General features: G+C 34.9%; 1 protein-coding gene across 1 annotated transcript in view; it reads left to right on the top strand.

Moving 5' to 3' along the window:
- The window catches only part of HECTD1 (HECT domain containing E3 ubiquitin protein ligase 1), a 61,320-nt gene that overhangs the window by 23,075 nt on the left and 18,822 nt on the right, over nt 1-19,423 (top strand). Inside the window, exons 9-24 of the mRNA XM_009886939.1 lie at nt 306-480; nt 1,904-2,042; nt 2,248-2,418; nt 3,519-3,741; nt 6,980-7,243; nt 7,361-7,437; nt 8,815-8,949; nt 9,182-9,328; nt 9,692-9,786; nt 10,178-10,283; nt 11,267-11,401; nt 11,487-11,626; nt 12,200-12,523; nt 12,950-13,116; nt 13,287-13,463; nt 16,243-17,079. Of these exons, the coding sequence (XP_009885241.1) occupies nt 306-480; nt 1,904-2,042; nt 2,248-2,418; nt 3,519-3,741; nt 6,980-7,243; nt 7,361-7,437; nt 8,815-8,949; nt 9,182-9,328; nt 9,692-9,786; nt 10,178-10,283; nt 11,267-11,401; nt 11,487-11,626; nt 12,200-12,523; nt 12,950-13,116; nt 13,287-13,463; nt 16,243-17,079 (3,312 nt within the window). The remainder of the gene's footprint in view (nt 1-305; nt 481-1,903; nt 2,043-2,247; nt 2,419-3,518; nt 3,742-6,979; nt 7,244-7,360; nt 7,438-8,814; nt 8,950-9,181; nt 9,329-9,691; nt 9,787-10,177; nt 10,284-11,266; nt 11,402-11,486; nt 11,627-12,199; nt 12,524-12,949; nt 13,117-13,286; nt 13,464-16,242; nt 17,080-19,423) is intronic.

Here is a 19,423-nt window from a genome sequence, read left to right as displayed (position 1 = left end):
CCTATCTGTGATGCTTTTGTAGTGCTGGAGCCACAGGTGGTTATGTGCTCATATTTAGTTCACTTTAAGAACTTTGAGCTTCTCCTATGAACTGTCTTTGGTAGTACTTGTTATCAAACAGTTTTCTCCAAGAAATCTTGCACATGTAAATTTACGTTTTTAGCAATGCATATTCGTGTTCAGGTACTTATATGGTAGTAAAGAAAACTTTTTACATTTATTTGAAGGGGTTTTTTTGTTTGGTTGTTGGTTGGTTGGTTGATTTTTTGCTGTTGAACATTTTTGGGGGAAAAAATATTTTCCAGGGGACTGGATGTGTCCTGTTAACAAAGGAGATGAAAAGAAAAAGAAAGATGCAAACAAAGATGAAGAAGAGTGTAATGAACCCAAAGGAGATCCAGAAATGGCACCCATATACTTGAAAAGGTTATTGCCTGTGTTTGCACAAACATTTCAACAAACTATGTTGCCTTCGATAAGGTAATAGTCACAATCGATGATTTCTCTGCATATTTTGAATTTCTTAATACACTGTTAAAAAAACAAACAACCAAAACAAGGTGGATTTGTTTTCAGTAAAAATTATAACATGTAAAAGTTCGAGTAATGCAAATGACAAACATATTTCTGTTTGAATAGAAGCGGTGGTTTGAAAAGTGTTGCAAGTCTGATTTTTACTTAGTGTTTTAAGTAGCATTTTTTCCTTTCTGTGGGGAAATGGTGTCTTGGAAAAAATATAGTTAGTTAGAAGCGGAAGAGAAAAGCATACTGTTGACTATAGTAGCGTGATGAAAGAGTACCTTGTATAAATTTTTGTATACTGTGTATTTGGTTGCAGCTGTTTGTAGCCACTATAATGAAAATACTAATTTAGGAAAGGAAAACTAATGAAGTGGTATCAAGATACATTCATTGGAAAATCAGGAAGGCTGGAAAAAGCTATTTTGGAAGGTTTTAGAAGACTTCTTAACAGCTTAAGTGTTAATCAACTGAAGAAGATGCCTCTTACTGAGAGAATTAAAAGAACATAATCTAATTTGATACTTAAAAAAAGAATACCGTGGGTGGCATAATCGTTGTGATTGTGTCTGACCATAACCTCTCAGGCTTTTACACTACGAATATAACATTTGCTTATTCTCTTATTTGTGTTTCCAATGTTTATAGGTACTTTGAAGGGTGAAAATACAATATAAAAAGGGACTCTCGTGGGGAGATGATAGGAAGCTTAAGCTACATAATTTTAAATGAAGGAAATAAGAAATTATATTAACAATCTGTGCATGGTTAACTGTTGTTGCAGATTGTGGAAAGAAGTAGTTGGCTCTCTGTATTTAAAAGTTTTCTTTATGAATCAGGTAAATCATGTTTTTAAAAGTTAGTTGAATAAAAAATTTAGTTTTAACCGTACAGAAGTGGTTGGCTTCCAGATTAATTGTCATTCTTAATATGGAAAGCTGCACAATCTAATAGTAATTTAGGGATCTCGCCAAAACATGGGAAGTGCGTGGCAGAAATGGAAGGCTGGATACCTGGGAGGAAGACGAAGTGTGCAGAAGTGAATTGCCATCACTAGGAGTGGATAAAGACAAAATGTAGAATACATTTGCCTAGAGAAGGGTTGAGGAGAGAAAAATATGTTGGACTCCTAGTGCTGTAGAATCAAAAAGGATCAGTAGGTGAATTATTCTTTGAGATAATCTAGGATATATTAACAACAACCAATTTTGGTTTCAATAATGAGGGCTGGAACTCGCTTTAATTTTTTTTATTTTTCCTTGAAAGCATGCATAAATGCAAAAGCAGTTTCATCTTGAACGTTTTTGTTGCTTTTCTTACTCCTTACTTTATCTTTATCTTTGTAAGAATTTCTTCTTTTTTTCCCCATGATCTCTTTTTAAAGGAAAGCAAGTCTTGCCCTCATTAGAAAAATGATACATTTTTGTTCTGAGGCGCTGCTGAAAGAGGTTTGTGACTCTGATGCTGGCCACAATCTGCCAACGATACTGGTTGAGATAACAGCTACAGTTCTTGATCAAGAGGTAGGAATAAAGAAAATGTTGTCCTTATATGAAATCAGTGCAAAAAAGGGAGTTATGATCATTGGTTCCACATAGTTGTTAATAATTAACCCTGAAGTGTTTATAGCATCCATCTGGCACTGCGTGTGAAGTCAGCATCTAAAGATATTTTTAAGTATATATATATGTATTAAGTATATTCTATTTCCATCCCAATGTATTGCAGGATGATGATGATGGCCATTTACTAGCCTTGCAAATCATAAGGGATTTGGTGGATAAAGGTGGCGATCTTTTTCTAGACCAACTGGCTAGACTTGGTGTAATTAGTAAAGTGTCAACTTTGGCGGGGCCGTCATCTGATGATGAAAATGAAGAGGAGTCTAAACCTGAAAAGGTAAGTACAGAATTGATAGCTTTATTTGTTCCTGTAAAACCAGCACTTCTAGTACAATTTTCACTGTTATTAGAATGTCCAGAGCAAGGTAGTTAGGTTATTAAATTCATGCTTATTATACACCACTTTTTTTAATTGTTTTTGTTGTTGTTTTCTGTAACTTCTTTTTCTGTTAGCACGTTATTATCTGCTGAGCTTTCCTCGTCATACTTACTTGTGGTCAAGCTGATTGATACTTGGTTTTGTCTAGTGTTTTGAAAATGACTGCTAAACAAAATGAATCCTTACTGAACAGAGTGCATCTCTTTCACTGTACATGCATCAAATAATTGCAGATGTTTTAAGCATTGTTATGGAATATATTAAAAATGAAGAAAATAATTTTCTGCATAATGAAAACCTTAAGTGCATACTGAAGTTATTTAGCAATTTCTGACAGTCATATTACTGACTACTCAGATGGACTGAATGGATAACAGACCACTTTTGTTATCCATTCAGCTAGGATTTATATATAGTTAAGCCTTAAGTGTATAGGTAAGCTTTGTTACCAAGGGTTTTGGGTTGTTTGGGTTGTTTTTGGATTGGGTGGGGTTTTTTTGTTTGTTTGTTTGGGGTTTTTTTAAGTGTTTAGATATTAAAAAGCTGTCTGGGCAGGGTCCTGGGCAACTGGATCGAGGTAGCTCTGCCTGAGCTGGGGTTTAGACTAAATGATCCCCAGAAGTTCCTTGCAACCTCAAGCATTTTATTATTCTTTTCTCATAATACAAGTTTTGAACGCAGGTGGAGGTCCCAGATAATACGCAGTTGTTATCATAGATAAATCTGTATCTGAAAGGAAACTTTTTAAATATCTTATTCTATTAAAGAACACTTTTAAAGATAAGTTTTACATACAAAAGAAGTATAGTTGCTATACTTCGGGTTTGTAATTCTTTTTCTCCTCAAGTCTTTTAAAATGTCTGTGTTTTCAGTGTTGTTTTTCTGTTGGTTTGGGTTTTTTAATGGGTTCGGGTTTTGTGGTTGGGTTTTTTATGTTTTTGGGTTTTTTTTTTGTTGTTTGGTTGGGGTTTTTTTTGTTTAATACAATTTTATTACAGGAAGATGAACCGCAGGAGGATGCTAAAGAACTGCAACAGGGTAAACCATATCACTGGAGAGACTGGTCGATCATTAGGGGAAGGGACTGCCTGTATATCTGGAGTGATGCTGCAGCCCTGGAACTATCTAACGGTAGTAATGGATGGTTCAGATTTATCTTGGATGGAAAACTGGCCACGATGTATTCCAGTGGCAGCCCTGAAGGAGGATCCGATAGTTCAGGTAGTTTCTTTACAATTCAAGTCCAAGTTAAGTTTTGAGACTGTTATATTTGTTTATATAATTTGATCGGAACTGTTTTGTTTTGCAGGAATTGGCTTACTAAATAGTAAAGGATGTAAACAGGTGGAAGGTGGTCAGTTAATTGTGATGCTTTTTATCAGATAGCATGTGACCATAACTTGACTTCCTTGGTGAATTGTGTTAAGTAAACATCTTGCCAGTAAAAGTGTATTAACTTCGTTTTGTTTTGATTCTTCTCCATGCATACTTAATTTTTTCACCCCAGTCATTAAAAGCACTTTGTAGTGGCCGTCTCAGGAAAAGCAGGTTGAAATGGCAATTTGTTGTTTGCTTCTAGCTAGCAGAATGAAATTGCATGTGTTTGAAGACAAAGTAATGGAAAGTTTCTCATCGAGACTGGGAAACAGATTACAGTGTCTTAATTGTTTGTCGGAGAGGATAAGGGAACAGACCTTATGCACTGGCAATGCACAGGTGGTTTTAATTTTCTGTACAGAATACACAACTTGTTCTGGATGCAGAAACAACCCTCCTTTATTGTTTCATCTTTTTTGCAACAGTTCGTGCATTTATGAACCAGCAGACATAAAATGCTTTGCAATATTATGATGTTTTCAACAAGCCATTGAGTGAAATAACAGAACATATTATGATTCAGGATAGAAATGAAGTGCCAATGATTTTATCCATCAGTTTTGGGGCATGAAGACAAAATGTGATATAGTGTGTTTGTAGATTATAACACAGCTGCAAACCACTTCTAGGTATTTTTTTTGGGGGGGGGTGTCAGAAAATGTATCCTTGCATTCTTTTTAACAAGGCTAATACCTTAAAAAGTAAACGATTTTTGTGTTGAGATAGTTGTTTATCATACGATAAAATTTTAAGAAGATCTGTGGTGTTAATTTCTTAAATCCTCATAGCCCCTGGATGCCAATTCTGCTTTCTTCCTTCCAAATGATGGGGGCATGGGGATGGGCTTTTACTATTCCTGTACAAGATGAGTGGAATGGGGATGGCTCAGATTAATTTGGAGTGAAGAGAACTTAAACCAAAAAAAGTTAGATTGGAAATTTAAGAAGATATCGCTTTATATCAGTCTTAAAAAAAAAAAAAAAAAAAAATTGAATAAATCCCAAGTTTTTGAACAAGATACCTAGCATGGATATTATGGGAGGGAAGGAGCTAAACTAGGATTAAATGAGGCTTCTTGCAATTTTTTCTCAGACGGACATGTACTAAGAGTGCTGACATTGCAGTGTAATTTGCCTGAACTTTAACCATTAGCTCTTAAGTGCGTGCGGCAGCCTCTCTTTTCCTTAAGAGATAAGAAACTAGTATTTGTTAAGTTTAACTAAAGTTACTACAGTACAGACTCAGAATAGTATCATTAAGTCCTGAACTATACTATATGTTCTGCTCTCCTAAATCATTAATGATTATCTCATGGTGTACTTTTTAGTAACTTCACGACTGGCAAGAATATAGAGGGTTGAGTAATGGAATTTGTAAGTGTGTATCGCATGATGAAATCTGGGGCGGGAGGGGGAAATATATATACTATGAACATTTTTGGAAGGTCTGTACTCACCCCTCTCCATGTTAGCTTAATACTTGTTTTGTTTGAATTTTTAGAAAAAACAAAAGTTCAATGCAAAACTTGAAATTTAATGGTAATCCTGAAGCTTTAAGTGAGTCTCAAAATTCTGTCTAAGGGAAGTGGAAATTGTTCCCAACCATGTATAATCATCACATTTTCAGTGTGACATGCTATATAATAAATTTATTAAAATGTAAATATGGAAATTTGGAAAGGTTTAATTAACAGAATTTTAATTTTCTATATGAAACTTCAAAATTCTTTTTATAAGCTATCTCTGTGGATGCTATGAATTTTAAGTAATAAAGAATGCTATGCCTCAAGTGCATATTTATTTTTGCATAGAGATTATTTATTTTTGTATTATACCACAGTAAAAATGGCAAATTTTAAAAACCTAGATCATAAGTCATTGCAGCAAAAGGAGAACAGCAATTTTACAAGTGCATGGACTACAAAAGCTGTATTTATCAAATCAGTATGCTGAAAGATGAGGATACTTTTTAACTTTGAAGTTGAGATGTAATCTTTACATTAATGAGGTTATTGCATTTTTATTTTATATGAAATTTTTATTTTTAAAATTATGAACTCATCACATTTTCTGGAATTATGCTAATTAACATTTCAAATGTAGTGTGCAGCCTTTTAATTACAATATCAAAATGCAATTTAATTAAAACTGAGATAGTTATTTGGAATAATTTCAAGCTAGATTACCTACATATCCTAAAAAGTAGGATATGGTCCTGTTTATCATTTATTTAATATCTCCATATAAATATTAGCTTTTCATCAAGTCTTATGTGGTGCCATTATATTTTTTTTATTTCATGTTTTTCTTTGACATATAGAGGTCCTTGAAATTCTTGTAATTACTAAAAAGGAATAGGAACATCTGCATAATAACTTGAATTAGCACAATGTCACTGTATTAAGTAACATAATTGTGGTTTCCTTACTTTCTCTGAGGTGAATGTAGAAGTTCTACAAAAGAGATGAATAAAAATTTCAGTATAGCTGATGAAAAATATTTTTGGGTGCCTTTGTGACACTTAATCTGAGCAAATAGCTGTTATTGCAGCTCAAAAAATTTTTTTAGCACATGTTGATTGTCAGACTCTATAAAGTTTTGTGAGTGTTTTTTCTGGTTTTTATATGGCTTCAACATTTTTTCTCCAGTTGCTTTAAGCTATGAAGTTGATTGCTGTTTTCCCGTTGGAGGATTCATTTAATTTCCTATTTCTAAAAACTCCCTTTTGAGAATAGTTCATGCTGGCAATAATGACATAAATTATTTTTGCAAGACTAAAAGTTTATCAAGGATTTCTTTGATCTTCCTATTATAACTGTAAAGATGATTAATACATCTGTGAGTAGCACCATTCAGAAAGAGTTGCATTGTCCACTTTGATGTGATCGTGGAATAAATCACTGTTGAAGTACATAAAGTGTTCTAAATTTCTTCCCAGTATATTTAAGACCCTTAATTTCAAACTTAATTTTGCATTGAATGTACTCAGTTGTTTTGCTCTTGGAAAAAAAAAATAATTGTTTGAGAGATGGTAGAATCAATTGTTGGAAGAAAAAAAAAAATGTTTGTTTCTTTTTCAATAGAAAGTAGGAGCGAGTTCCTTGAGAAGCTGCAAAGAGCTCGAAGCCAAGTAAAGCCATCTACCGCAAGTCAGCCAATTTTATCGGCACCAGGGCCAACTAAACTTACTGTGGGAAACTGGTCGCTCACCTGTTTAAAAGAAGGAGAAATTGCTATTCACAATTCCGATGGTCAGCAAGCTACAATACTGAAAGAAGATCTGCCAGGCTTTGTGTTTGAATCTAACAGAGGAACAAAGCATTCGTTTACAGCTGAAACCTCTTTAGGTAAGTATGCAGGCATGTGTTATGTGCAGGTGGGAGCAAGTGTATATGAGGTAGTTTTTCTGTTTGTTGCTTTTCATACCTGTGAGAAATTGTGACTTATCTAAAAATGTGTTGCAGGATCAGAATTTGTGACTGGATGGACCGGCAAAAGAGGAAGAAAACTGAAATCTAAACTGGAGAAGACAAAGCAAAAGGTTAGTGAGCATCTGTGAATTTTATACTTAGAATTTCATTGTTCATTTTATTTTATAACATGCTTATAGAGTTGTAGTTTCCTCTTAGAGGATTAAAATCTTCTGATTTCAACTACACACAATTTTATGCTAAGCTTGCAATGGAAAACTTCTCTCGTAACAAAGCACTTCTGCAGGTGCTTTTATCCAACAATCTTAGTAAACTATGTGGTGTTCTAGACGCGAACTAATTTTCTTTTAAAAACGTAAGGAAATCCAATCCTCCTGACCTATATTTATATAATTCTATAGGTTTTTCTTATGCAAAAAGAAAAGACGTTATGATCAATACTACTGTTGTATCAGAAGCATACGTTACTTCTATTCAGTAAATTCAGATACTAATTTTAGGCTGGGTATTGGGGGGGATGGAAGCAAACAGTCTGCATGCTAAGAGCCATGGTAGTGATGAAAACGTGTGAAGGCCCTCATTTTGGACTGCTTTAAGATTCTTCTCAAACTGAGGGGAGAAACAGAGGAACTAGGAAGTAAAGTATTAAGCTTTTCACAAAAACATAAAATAACACTACATTCTGTGGCCTGCTGATGCCAAGGGCTTAAGCTAATCTTCAGTCGTGACCTCTCTTGCAGTTTCTAACAGTGCAGCTAATATGTTCTGTACCAAAAATCTGTACTTATATCTGAGGAAACGTGACACTAAATTGAAAATTAAAGTACTGTGTAAATGAGGATAGGTGGGATGATAAAAGGAAGGCAGTGCTCTTTCATACCTGAGATTGCACTGTGTAGCTCTGAAGCTTGTGAAACGTATTATTGTAGGACACATGATGAAAATGAAAAGGAAAATGTTGTTTAATAAGAACTTATTTTGTCAAATCTCTATCTTGTGTGATCTGTACTTTGCAGAAGAAGTACTTTTTCTGCAGGAAAGAACTTAAACTTCTTAGTGTAAGTTCATATAAGGACTTTCTGCGTGAATTGGTCTAAGGAATGTGAAGAGAGCATTCAGAAATCATATACAAAAGCCCCTTAACCTGACCTCTAAAAAGATTACCAGATCCATGAAACAGTTCTAAAGAAACAGATTTACACATTGAGAGTCTTGTCTTTTCTCCTACCTTTGTGATTTAATTTAATGTATGTTTGTAAGCGTAGCTTCTGTAAGTTTCAATAAGATTCTGTGTATTTCCGCTTATTCTGTTCTTTTATCCTTTACAACCTTTGCTTTTCATGATGTATGATAGGTTTTGTTCTTCCTTATTTGTTTGTGTCTGTTATGGACTTTAAAAAAGATGACCAAGTTTCTAGTATCTTTGAGAACAATAATAGTCTCATAACAGTAAGGTATGACTTCTGATTATCAAAATCCATTTGTAGGTACGCACTATGGCGAGAGATTTATACGATGATCATTTTAAAGCCGTTGAAAGCATGCCTCGAGGAGTAGTTGTAACACTGAGAAACATAGCAACACAATTAGAGTCTGCATGGGAACTTCATACAAACAGACAGGTAAATGTATCTCCTTTAATTTATAATGTGTGATGACAGTGGAAATCACGTAATAACGTTCAGACTAATCTGTCACGATGTAAAGGGAAGTCACAGTATGTCTGTCTGAAATGCAGGGTTTCTTAATGCATGTAATTCCTAGTTATGTACTTTACTGGGACATTATTTTTCAAATAAAACAAGTGGAAAAACTGCTACCTTGTTGCACCATAATTGTCTTTTTGTCTTGCAGTGTATTGAGGGAGAAAATACTTGGAGAGATTTAATGAAGACTGCTCTGGAAAACTTAATTGTACTATTGAAGGATGAGAATACTATTTCACCATATGAAATGTGCAGTAGTGGCTTAGTTCAATCGTTGCTTACAGTTCTAAATAATGTGAGTTTAAAATTTCTGAAAAAAAAAAAACAAAAAAAACAAACGTAGGCATATGCCTTGATTTAAAAAAAATCCATTATAAATGTGTTTTTTTCCCATCTTGATGAAAATCAGGCAGACTTGCTCCAGTTAGTGGTCTACCTGTTGAATATATGCTATCACAATAGATGACTTCAGTTTGAATAAGCTGTTAAAAATCTTTAAATCAACACTGGTCAGTTCTAATGGGGGATACCATTTAGCTTTCACATACAGATTTTAAATAGAGGATTCAGTGAGCCTAAGCAAGTATTTTTGCCAGTATAAAGAATGAATATATTGATTTGTGTTAGAAGTAATGTTTTATTTTTTTTTTCCTCTTAGAATGTTGATTTAGATGTGAAACAAGACTGTAGTCAACTGGTAGAGAGAATAAACGTTTTTAAAACAGCATTCAGTGAAAATGAAGACGATGAAAGGTAAAAACAAAACCAAAACAAGAAAAACCTTTGCATCTGTGAAGCAGTATGGTATGTTTAAAATAATTTACAGACGAAGGAAGAGTTCTTTCCATTTCAGTTTGTCTTTCTCTGGAATAGAAAATTGGACCTAAGAGACAGCATCTGCTATTGAAGTAACAATTAAAAATTTTACTGAATTACTTCTGTCTGATACAAAGGTGACTTTTATTCATCACTGTGCAGATGAATATTTTTCTTACTGTGCTGTAACAATATGACTAGAACAGATTATAACAGTAGAAATAGCATGCTGAGATATTTGCTACAGCTGGGTACTATTCTCTGAAATACTGTAGGATTTTTTTTTTTCCTCTGTGTATGGTAATATAGTAACTGTTCACTTTCACAGTCGTCCAGCAGTTGCATTAATTCGGAAATTGATAGCAGTGTTAGAATCTATTGAACGTCTACCTCTCCACTTGTATGATACACCAGGATCTACGTATAATCTTCAGGTAAATGTACAACAATAGCAATATGTCACGCTGAGTGATACACAACTGAATACCATACGTGATTTTAAGGAAAAGTTGCACACATTAAGTCGGTATGAAGCATATTCTTGTAAAGGTGGACAGAATTAGGTAAAGAGCAACAAACTTTTTGGCATTTATTTCTTCTAACGCTGAACCTAAATGTATGGGTATTCCTTTACTGTCCCTTTTCCACTGTGAAGTGAAAGCAAATTTTGATTGAATAGATAATGTGATTGTTCTTTCTTTTGTTTTCAAGTATTGTTCTCTTTATATGGGAATATGTCCCCTAGTGAGTGTCCTTACTACTTGAATGAGCAATTTGTTGACGGCAATTATAAGACACGTTTATTTGTGGTGACTAGGGATGGGCAATAACGGCTAAAAGGGTCCCTTCTAGGGCTGTGTTCTTGTTCGGTAATACAAGACACCTGCAGGATCAGCAGCTTCTTATAAAGGAAAGCTGTAATTTGGCTAAAAATATTACTTGTTTTTGTCCAGTTTGTGTGGAGTCTTAATTTTTTCCATTTGAAAGCACGCTTCAGGATTTTACAAGATGTTAGTGAAGTGTGAATATTTTTGTTTTGATGTTAAATTGTTAGAAAATTGTTGCAGGAAGTTGCAAAAAACACTGCTGCTATTGAATATTTTGAAAAAGCGCTTTCAATTTTTATGTTTTTGTAGTAGATAGTTTACAAGATTCACATGAAAAGTGAGAACACATTAGCCTGAATGTGTAATTGACTTATACATTGACTTCATATTAAAGAATTATTGGTTATTTGCAAAAATTGAGTACTGGGGAATTACGTTTTAAAGCATTAAATTAGAATATAGTTTGCTTAAGTTGTGCAACAAAAATACTTCATACACCACTAAAACTGTTGTAGTGAAATATATCACTTTTCTTAAAATTACAAAACGTAAATAGACGAGCCTACGTTAATCTTTGACTACTCTTCCAGATATTAACAAGGCGCTTGAGGTTTCGTTTGGAACGTGCCTCAGGGGAGACATCTTTAATAGATCGAACTGGTAGAATGCTAAAGATGGAGCCACTGGCAACTGTTGAATCTCTAGAACAGTATCTCCTGAAAATGGTGAGCGACATACCACACACACAGTTCACAAGGAATGGTTGGATTCTGCATCTCTAATATTTGATTTCTTTTCATTCATATGTAGGTAGCAAAGCAGTGGTACGACTTTGATAGGGCTTCATTTGTTTTTGTACGAAAACTCCGTGAAGGCCAAACATTCATTTTCAGGCATCAACATGATTTTGATGAAAATGGAATTGTTTACTGGATTGGGACAAATGCAAAGTGAGTTTCTTCAAAGCTAAATATTTTGATGTTAGATATAGTAAACTGTGATCCATGGAGTGGGATGGAGAGAGACAATTCATAATGAAATTAAATCAGTTATAATTTTTTAGGAGTGGGAGGTATCTTTTGCTTTTACTGTTGATCAATAGAATTATATTTCTTTTCCCTCTACTTAAGTAATAGGCAAATACGAATTTCTGAAGTTGTGCTGAGAATTTATTTGTATGCTTACCAAAGAAAGGAAGGGGTGGGGAAGTTTGGGTCCTTGGTTTTGTTTGTGGTGGTCTTGTTCAGGGTTTTGGTTTGTGTTTATTTTGGGGTTGGTTGGTTTTATTGGTTTTTGAGGTTTGTTTTTTTTGTTTGCTTGCTTGGGTTTTTTTGAGACCACTGTGGTAAAGATGTTTGGAACATCTCTAAAGTTAGGTAATTATATAAAATTTTAATAACTTTGGTTTGTAATAAACTCAGCTGTAATCTACAATGTACAGTAAATGTTAAATGTTATTGATACCTGTTTAGTTTTTTTAATATAAGTAATGATTAAACAGTACATTTCTCTTTTTAATACAGAACTGCATATGAGTGGGTAAATCCAGCAGCCTATGGGTTAGTAGTGGTTACATCCTCAGAAGGAAGAAATCTACCTTATGGCCGTTTAGAAGACATCCTAAGCCGCGACAGTTCAGCGCTCAATTGTCATACTAATGATGATAAGAATGCTTGGTTTGCCATAGATCTTGGCCTTTGGGTTGTACCATCAGCTTACACATTACGCCATGCTCGAGGTTATGGACGATCTGCTCTCAGAAATTGGGTTTTCCAGGTATCTAAGGATGGACAGAACTGGACTACTTTGTATACTCATGTTGATGACTGTAGTCTCAACGAACCAGGGTATGTCAGTGCGTTTACCACTTTTTATAAAACTGGGCTCAGTTAAAAATGTTCTTGGCTGTAGACTAGTGTGTACTGTAAGTGTAATAATGTAACTATATAAAGAAATGGTAGGTGATCTAAATTATCAAGGATGTGCTGGAAAATAAGTGATTTATAAGTTCTGTGTATGGTTCACATAATGGTATTTGTGCTTTTCCATCACTCTAAATTTTGCATTTGGTATTTTTTTGAGAAAATAGTAACACCAGCACTCATCCAGTTTGTCCCTAATGTTAATAGGTTTTATGTATCTTGTATTTTTGGCAGCTTTCTGATTTTATCCGTACATGATCAGCATTATGGTTTTGTTTGCTTTTGGTACTAAGCGTTTTGGGTTTGCCTTTTCTTTTTTGTCCCCCCTCCTCCCCCACCCCAAATTTAAAGGTCTACAGCAACATGGCCTTTAGATCCTCCAAAAGACGAGAAACAAGGTTGGAGACATGTTAGAATAAAACAGATGGGAAAGAATGCCAGTGGGCAAACACACTACCTCTCCCTGTCTGGATTTGAACTTTATGGCACTGTGAATGGAGTATGTGAAGATCAGTTGGGTAAGGAAAAGAATGCGTACATCCTATTTGTTTGCTTAAAATGCTAATGAACATATAATATAAAAAGCAGGTTATCTTTTGCAATGGAACTTGCTTAGAAACTTAAGCTCAAAATTATTCCCCATTCAATACTTTTAAAGTCTTTTCATTTCAATTTGCATTTCTTGTAGGAAAAGCTGCTAAAGAAGCTGAGGCAAATCTGCGAAGGCAGCGACGACTAGTCCGTTCCCAGGTGTTGAAATATATGGTTCCAGGAGCTCGTGTAATCAGAGGAATTGATTGGAAATGGAGAGATCAGGATGGAAGCCCACAGGGTGAAGGCACTGTTACAGGAGAATTGCATAACGGTGAGCATGAATTGCCTGAATTTGTGAATGTCTGTAGCATTAGTTCATGTGGAATTGGTAGCATTAAAGTATTTCCTTTGTAATGTCTTGAAGAAGTTGATATAATTTTAAATATTTGGGGGAGAAGGAACTCAAATATTACAACTGTTGTGGTCCATTTGTGAAATTCCATTTTAATGCATGAAAAAAATTCTTGCTATTAATGAAATTTTTTTAGAGCTTTGCTTAATTAAAATACCAAGTTGTTATTTAGACATCTGTTACAAAGAAGAAAAAATAAACAAAGGTGATTGATGCAAACTGATTAATTAAGCTTCGGACCTGCAAAATCTGTAATTACCTTCTTCATTTCTTCTAGCTTAGCACTTGCAGTTATTTTTCTTGACTTTTGTTGTATCCTGTACCTTTCCTACCTTGCTAGCTTCATTGGGATCAAGATGTTGGTTGTTTTTTTGTTTTTTTTTTTAATTAAGAGCATGAAAAGTAATTAATGTATGGAGCAAAATAAAAGCCTGCAACAGCCAGGGAAGTCAGTGTTCAGGAAGCTAAGATGCTGAAGAGGCTCCAGAAGAGGTGATGATCTTGTCAGCTGACATGCTTTCCACCTTTTTCCTGCTTTCCCCCTATTTTGGGGTATATAAGACTTGCCTTGTTTCTGAAGCATCTTCAGCCACTTTTAGGCTCATTCTTAGCCAGTTTTTTTAATTTCCTCTAGTTTGAGTTGTCAGCCTCTCAAACGTGGAGAAATGTCCAAAGTATGTCTAATGTCCAAAATGTCTTAAAATGTTTTGAAACTTTGAATCTTATTTAAGCCGTTCAGTATAGCTTGTAGGGACTTCTTCCGTCATCTGTGTATTGTTCTTATCAGATGCAACAGTATCCATAGCTACATTCTCACTTTGAAGACTTTAGGTATTATTGGTGAGTAGTATTCTACTAAATCAGTGTTTTTGTTCCTATGTTCCAGTAAAACTTTCCCATTTAAGCATAGGTGAAATTGAGGCTCGTTTATCTAATGGTGATGCCAAACTGTGTGAAATGTGTATGAGCAGGCTCTTATTTCTCACAACAGTTGTCTTTCAAATAGAATTTTGAAAATAGCATTCCATTGACTTTTTGTCATTATTCACATGTTTAGACAAATCTTGAGTTGGTTTAGGGCTGTAATGATGGAGCAGTAAGACTCCAAGTACATAATGTGTATTAAAAAACTGTGCAGATTTAAAACTGTTTAATTAGTATTTTAGGAAAAGGAATTATACGAAACAAGAACAGTTATGTAGTTATGCTTTTACAAAATACCCTGCTCAGATATTCATAAAGGGGAAGAATGATACTGTTTAACTACAGTATGGAACTTCTTTCTTTTTCTTTTTTTTTCATATTTAATAAGAAAGGCAAATAAACTGTAGAAAAGCAAAAATTCAAACTTGCTTCACAACTTTACCCTTCAAAGGTTTAGTGACACGTAGCTACTCAGATATAGCTCATGAAGGTGGAACAAAATCATACAACAACATGATATAAACCTCCTGATGGGGGGATGAGATGTCTGTGTATTGTATCTGAAAACTTAATCCATTTTTAAATACTCTTCCACCAGAGTGATATTTTTAAATAGAAAATTGCCTGTGATCTTCTGTTTTGTCTAGAAGTGATGATTTTGCATTGTTATAAGGTAAAAGTGCACCTGATAGTACTAAAAGAATGTTTTATTTCAAATTAGTACTTTTCTTTTTTGTTAATGAAAAATGTGTGTGCGTATGGACCTGATATCTTGTTACAGAAGATGACTGAGGTTTAGAGATTTTATTTTTAAAGAAAATGTTCTTGAATTAAAATAGTGACACCAAGTTTTGTTACAGTTAACATACAATGAGAAATACTGGAAGGATTTTTTTAGGTGATCCTGAAAATTGTGGGACACTCTTGGACAAGCAAAAATAAATTCTATTTTGCCCCTAGTTCTGTCCAAGTTTGCTAAATTTTGCATGTTACCCTCATTATTGCGGATCTATTACATTTAACTGTTACAAAAATTCTGGTACTCTAAATAATCATTTAATAAAGGAATTGAAGACTAGCATCTCTTTTCAGTGGAAGCTTGGTCCCAGTATAAACGTTTTTGTTTTTTTTTTTTGCAACCCTGAAATCTTACTTGCAGTAGTCCTTACCTGACTGCTGTGAGGCTTTTCCTATGAATAAGAAATGTTTGAGTCTTTGTAAATTATTGAACTGAAAAGATGAGTATCAGTACATTAATTCTTCCATGTTACAGGACAAAAATAAGAAATCCCAAACTAATCAGTTTTGTAAAAAGTCTTCTGTCAGGTAGAAATGCTCATACATAAGCATCTAACAAAGAAAAACACTGTAGAATGCCCTTGCAAGAATTACAGTTTCTTGACAGATATTAATAAAGTCATGATGATACATTTTAACATACATTTCTGATATTAGAGAAACTAATAATAAAATTTTGAGAGATCCTAATAGGTGAGGTTCTTTCCTGAAGGAAACTTTACTTTTGGCTGGATTCTGGGACCGTGAAGATAGAGGCTGATCATGCTTGCTGCCTCAGTGTTAACAACATTTTAAAATACCGAAATTGTTTAGATTTAAACACTTCCTTTTTAATTGGCATTAGGGGTTATTTAGTGATTTTTATGAACTCAGACATACAGCCCATATGAGAAGCTGATCCCACGTTGTGGAGCTACTGTCTGACACGCTCCTGTCTGCTTTCTGCTGGATCTCACACACTCCTGTCCCTTTCCAGGCTGGATTGATGTCACCTGGGATGCTGGTGGCTCTAACTCTTACCGTATGGGCGCAGAAGGAAAGTTTGACCTCAAGCTTGCACCAGGGTACGACCCTGATTCAGCGGCATCACCCAAACCTGTTTCATCCACTGTTTCAGGCACAACGCAGTCATGGAGCAGCTTGGTGAAAAACAACTGTCCAGACAAGACGACTGCTGCTGCAGGCTCCTCAAGTAGAAAAGGAAGCAGCAGTTCTGTGTGTAGCGTGGCCAGTAGCAGCGACATCAGCTTGGGTTCGACCAAAATGGAGCGGAGATCAGAAAGTGTAATGGAGGAAAATATAGTTTCAGGCACTGACGTCCATGAACCAATTGTTGTTCTGTATTCCGCTGATAGTGTGCCTCAGGCTGAAGTAGGGTCATCTTCCAGTGCAAGCACCAGCACCTTAACAGCGGACATGGGAAACGAAAATGCAGAGAGAAAGTTAGGTCCTGATAACTCAATACGTACTCCTGGGGAGTCCAGTGCTATATCCATGGGAATTGTTAGTGTAAGCTCTCCTGACGTGAGTTCAGTCTCCGAACTGACTAATAAAGAAGCAGCTTCCCAACGACCTCTAAGCTCTTCAGCAAGTAACAGACTCTCAGTCAGTTCTTTGTTGGCTGCTGGGGCACCAATGAGCTCCAGTGCAAGCGTTCCTAACTTGTCATCTCGAGAAACTTCCAGCCTGGAGTCCTTTGTACGAAGAGTGGCAAACATTGCACGTACCAATGCCACAAATAACATGAATTTAAGTCGAAGTAGCAGTGATAACAATACTAATACTTTGGGAAGAAATGTCATGAGTACTGCAAGTAAGTAAGCTATGTTTATTTTTGGTCAAAGCTTTTGGGTTTTGGTTTTTTTTTTGGCTTTCATTAGACTTAAAGAAGTTTGGATTCTGTTGGCCTAATAGAGAAATGACCTTAGAGCAGCCTCGACCTTGTGTGTACCTGTAGAACTCCTGTCAGCTGGAAAGTGTTATGTTGCCCTATGATGTCAGATTACACTGTGGTACCCATCAAATAAGAAATAATTTGAATTTGATGCCTATTACATGCTTAGGAAGAGAGAGGACGTGGGTTTAGATCAAGAGGCTGGAAGACTAGCAACAGCAGCTAATGTGGGATACTCTCGCTTTGTGGTCTGTGTAGATTTAGCATACTTACCCGGTATCTGCAGATTTCTGTTATTTTTCCATTTTCATTTGGAAAGGCAATTTGTGCATATTGTGAAGTCTCAGAGCTAAGAACACAGCAGAAAGAAAAAGAAAATCATAAACTGCACAATGATGACATTTTAGTAGATTCCTTCATTCTGTCAGGCTGAATAACTTAATGTACTCTAATACTGTGTATGTTTTCTAAAGATGGTATGGTCATTCAGGCTTAGATTTGGCAAACTGTTCAGGCATAGTAAGAGTAAAGAAGTTTGTAGTTAACAATGATTTCATGGGTTTATGTACATGCTTTAACTTTTGCATGTTCTCAGATTATATGTAGGATCGCTTATTAGCAGTAAGTTGTAAACCTGCTTTGTTGTGAGTTCACTCTTCTGAATTTTCAGCCTGCTCCCTTCAGAGTTGTTACTCAACCAGTCCTGTTAGTTGTTTTGTTCAGTGTTGGGGATAGTTTTAACCGAAGAGCTGCATTTCGTGAGGTAGGCAAGTCAGAAGAAGTAAAATTACCCAAGCCAGAAAGAAGCACTCAGTTTCTTGTTAAACTTTCATGCTTTTCTAGGACTTCTGTGCTTCCTTATTTAAAAATGTGGTGTTTGCTTTTAGCATTTTTAATTTTTTTTTAGTAGTGGTTTGTTTTTTCGTTGGGGAGATTTTTTTTTTTAGATGTATTCTTACATTCATATTGTGAATATGGCAGACGGGAAATGTTTGTGCCTGCAGTAAAAATGTAAATACGATACTTAAAAGGGATCAGTTACTGGTAATCTTCCCTTTAGGCAGATAGTTAGTGCCTCTGGTTCTGAAGTATTTTTGTGCTGGTGGGAGAGAAAGCACCTTTGAAAAACGTAGTGAGATACTTCAACAGATTTCATGAATGTTTGATATTATACAGTGCTAAAGCTACAAATAAGAATGTGGCAAATTCAAATTGGATTTAATATTAAAATACATTAATATTTTAAAATTATCCCTCATGTAGGAATGATTTTGTTTTATACATTTTATACAAATAGAAACTGTAAATAGGAACTTGTGACCCAAAAAGAGATTGGAAACTAAATTTGTGCAGTCTCACTGAGGTTATATTAGAGCATTGTTAAATGCCTGGATTTTTTTTTTTTATTATTATTATTTTTCTTTAGCCTGTCCAGGTTTGGGGGGGGGGGAGGAAACAAACCAAAAAAAAACAACCCAAAAAAAGTCTGGAAATCATGATTAGTGATGTAAATCTTCTGGACTTGCTGTAGTGGTTGCGTTTAAAAACATCAGTATTTGCCAGGAGTTAAGTGGTGTCTAGGGTAGCTAGTTTCAATTTGGTTTTTGAATTCAAAGCAAATGAAATGCTGTCACTTAATGGTTTTTTCTGTTTATTATGACAGCAAAGGTTCACTGTTATTAATTAGAAGAGGGTGGAAGATATGAATACTGAACAGCTTACTTTCAAGTTCTTAAACAATGAAAGAAAACCCTTTTGGATTGGAAATTTCCATGCTTTCATAGAGATGAGCGTAGGCTTATTAACAACCCTAAATTTAAACTTCACTCTCTCCTTCCCCATGCGTAGAAACAATATCAAGTACTATACCTGCTTGGGTCACTTCTGATTTTTTGTTTGCTTTTTTATATTTTTATTTACAAACTGTTACTTACATTCCTAAGGAGGGGGAAAAAAAAGTATCTGACAAACAATGAAAATAAACAGTAATGCTTATTTTTCTCAAAAAGCTACCACTTAGGGGAAGAATCTTGGTTGTATTGTATTCTTCTTCAAGGGTAGTAACCTTTGCAAACCTCAATAATAATAGTCTGAAGTTCAGCATCTAGATTTTTTTTTTTTTAAGAAAGCGATGCCTCAGTTTGTGAAATTAAATATGTTTACTTTAAAACCGCAAAACTTGCATTTGATAAATTTGAGAAAAGGTAGATTGAAAAAGGTAAGGTTTAAATTTAAGTATAGGTGACCCCTCAAATTTGCAGAT

Source organism: Charadrius vociferus, unplaced genomic scaffold, assembly GCF_000708025.1.
Source record: "Charadrius vociferus isolate BGI_N301 unplaced genomic scaffold, ASM70802v2 scaffold14, whole genome shotgun sequence".
Taxonomy (NCBI): Eukaryota; Metazoa; Chordata; class Aves; order Charadriiformes; family Charadriidae; genus Charadrius; species Charadrius vociferus.
This window is presented reverse-complemented; position numbering and strand designations above follow the sequence as displayed.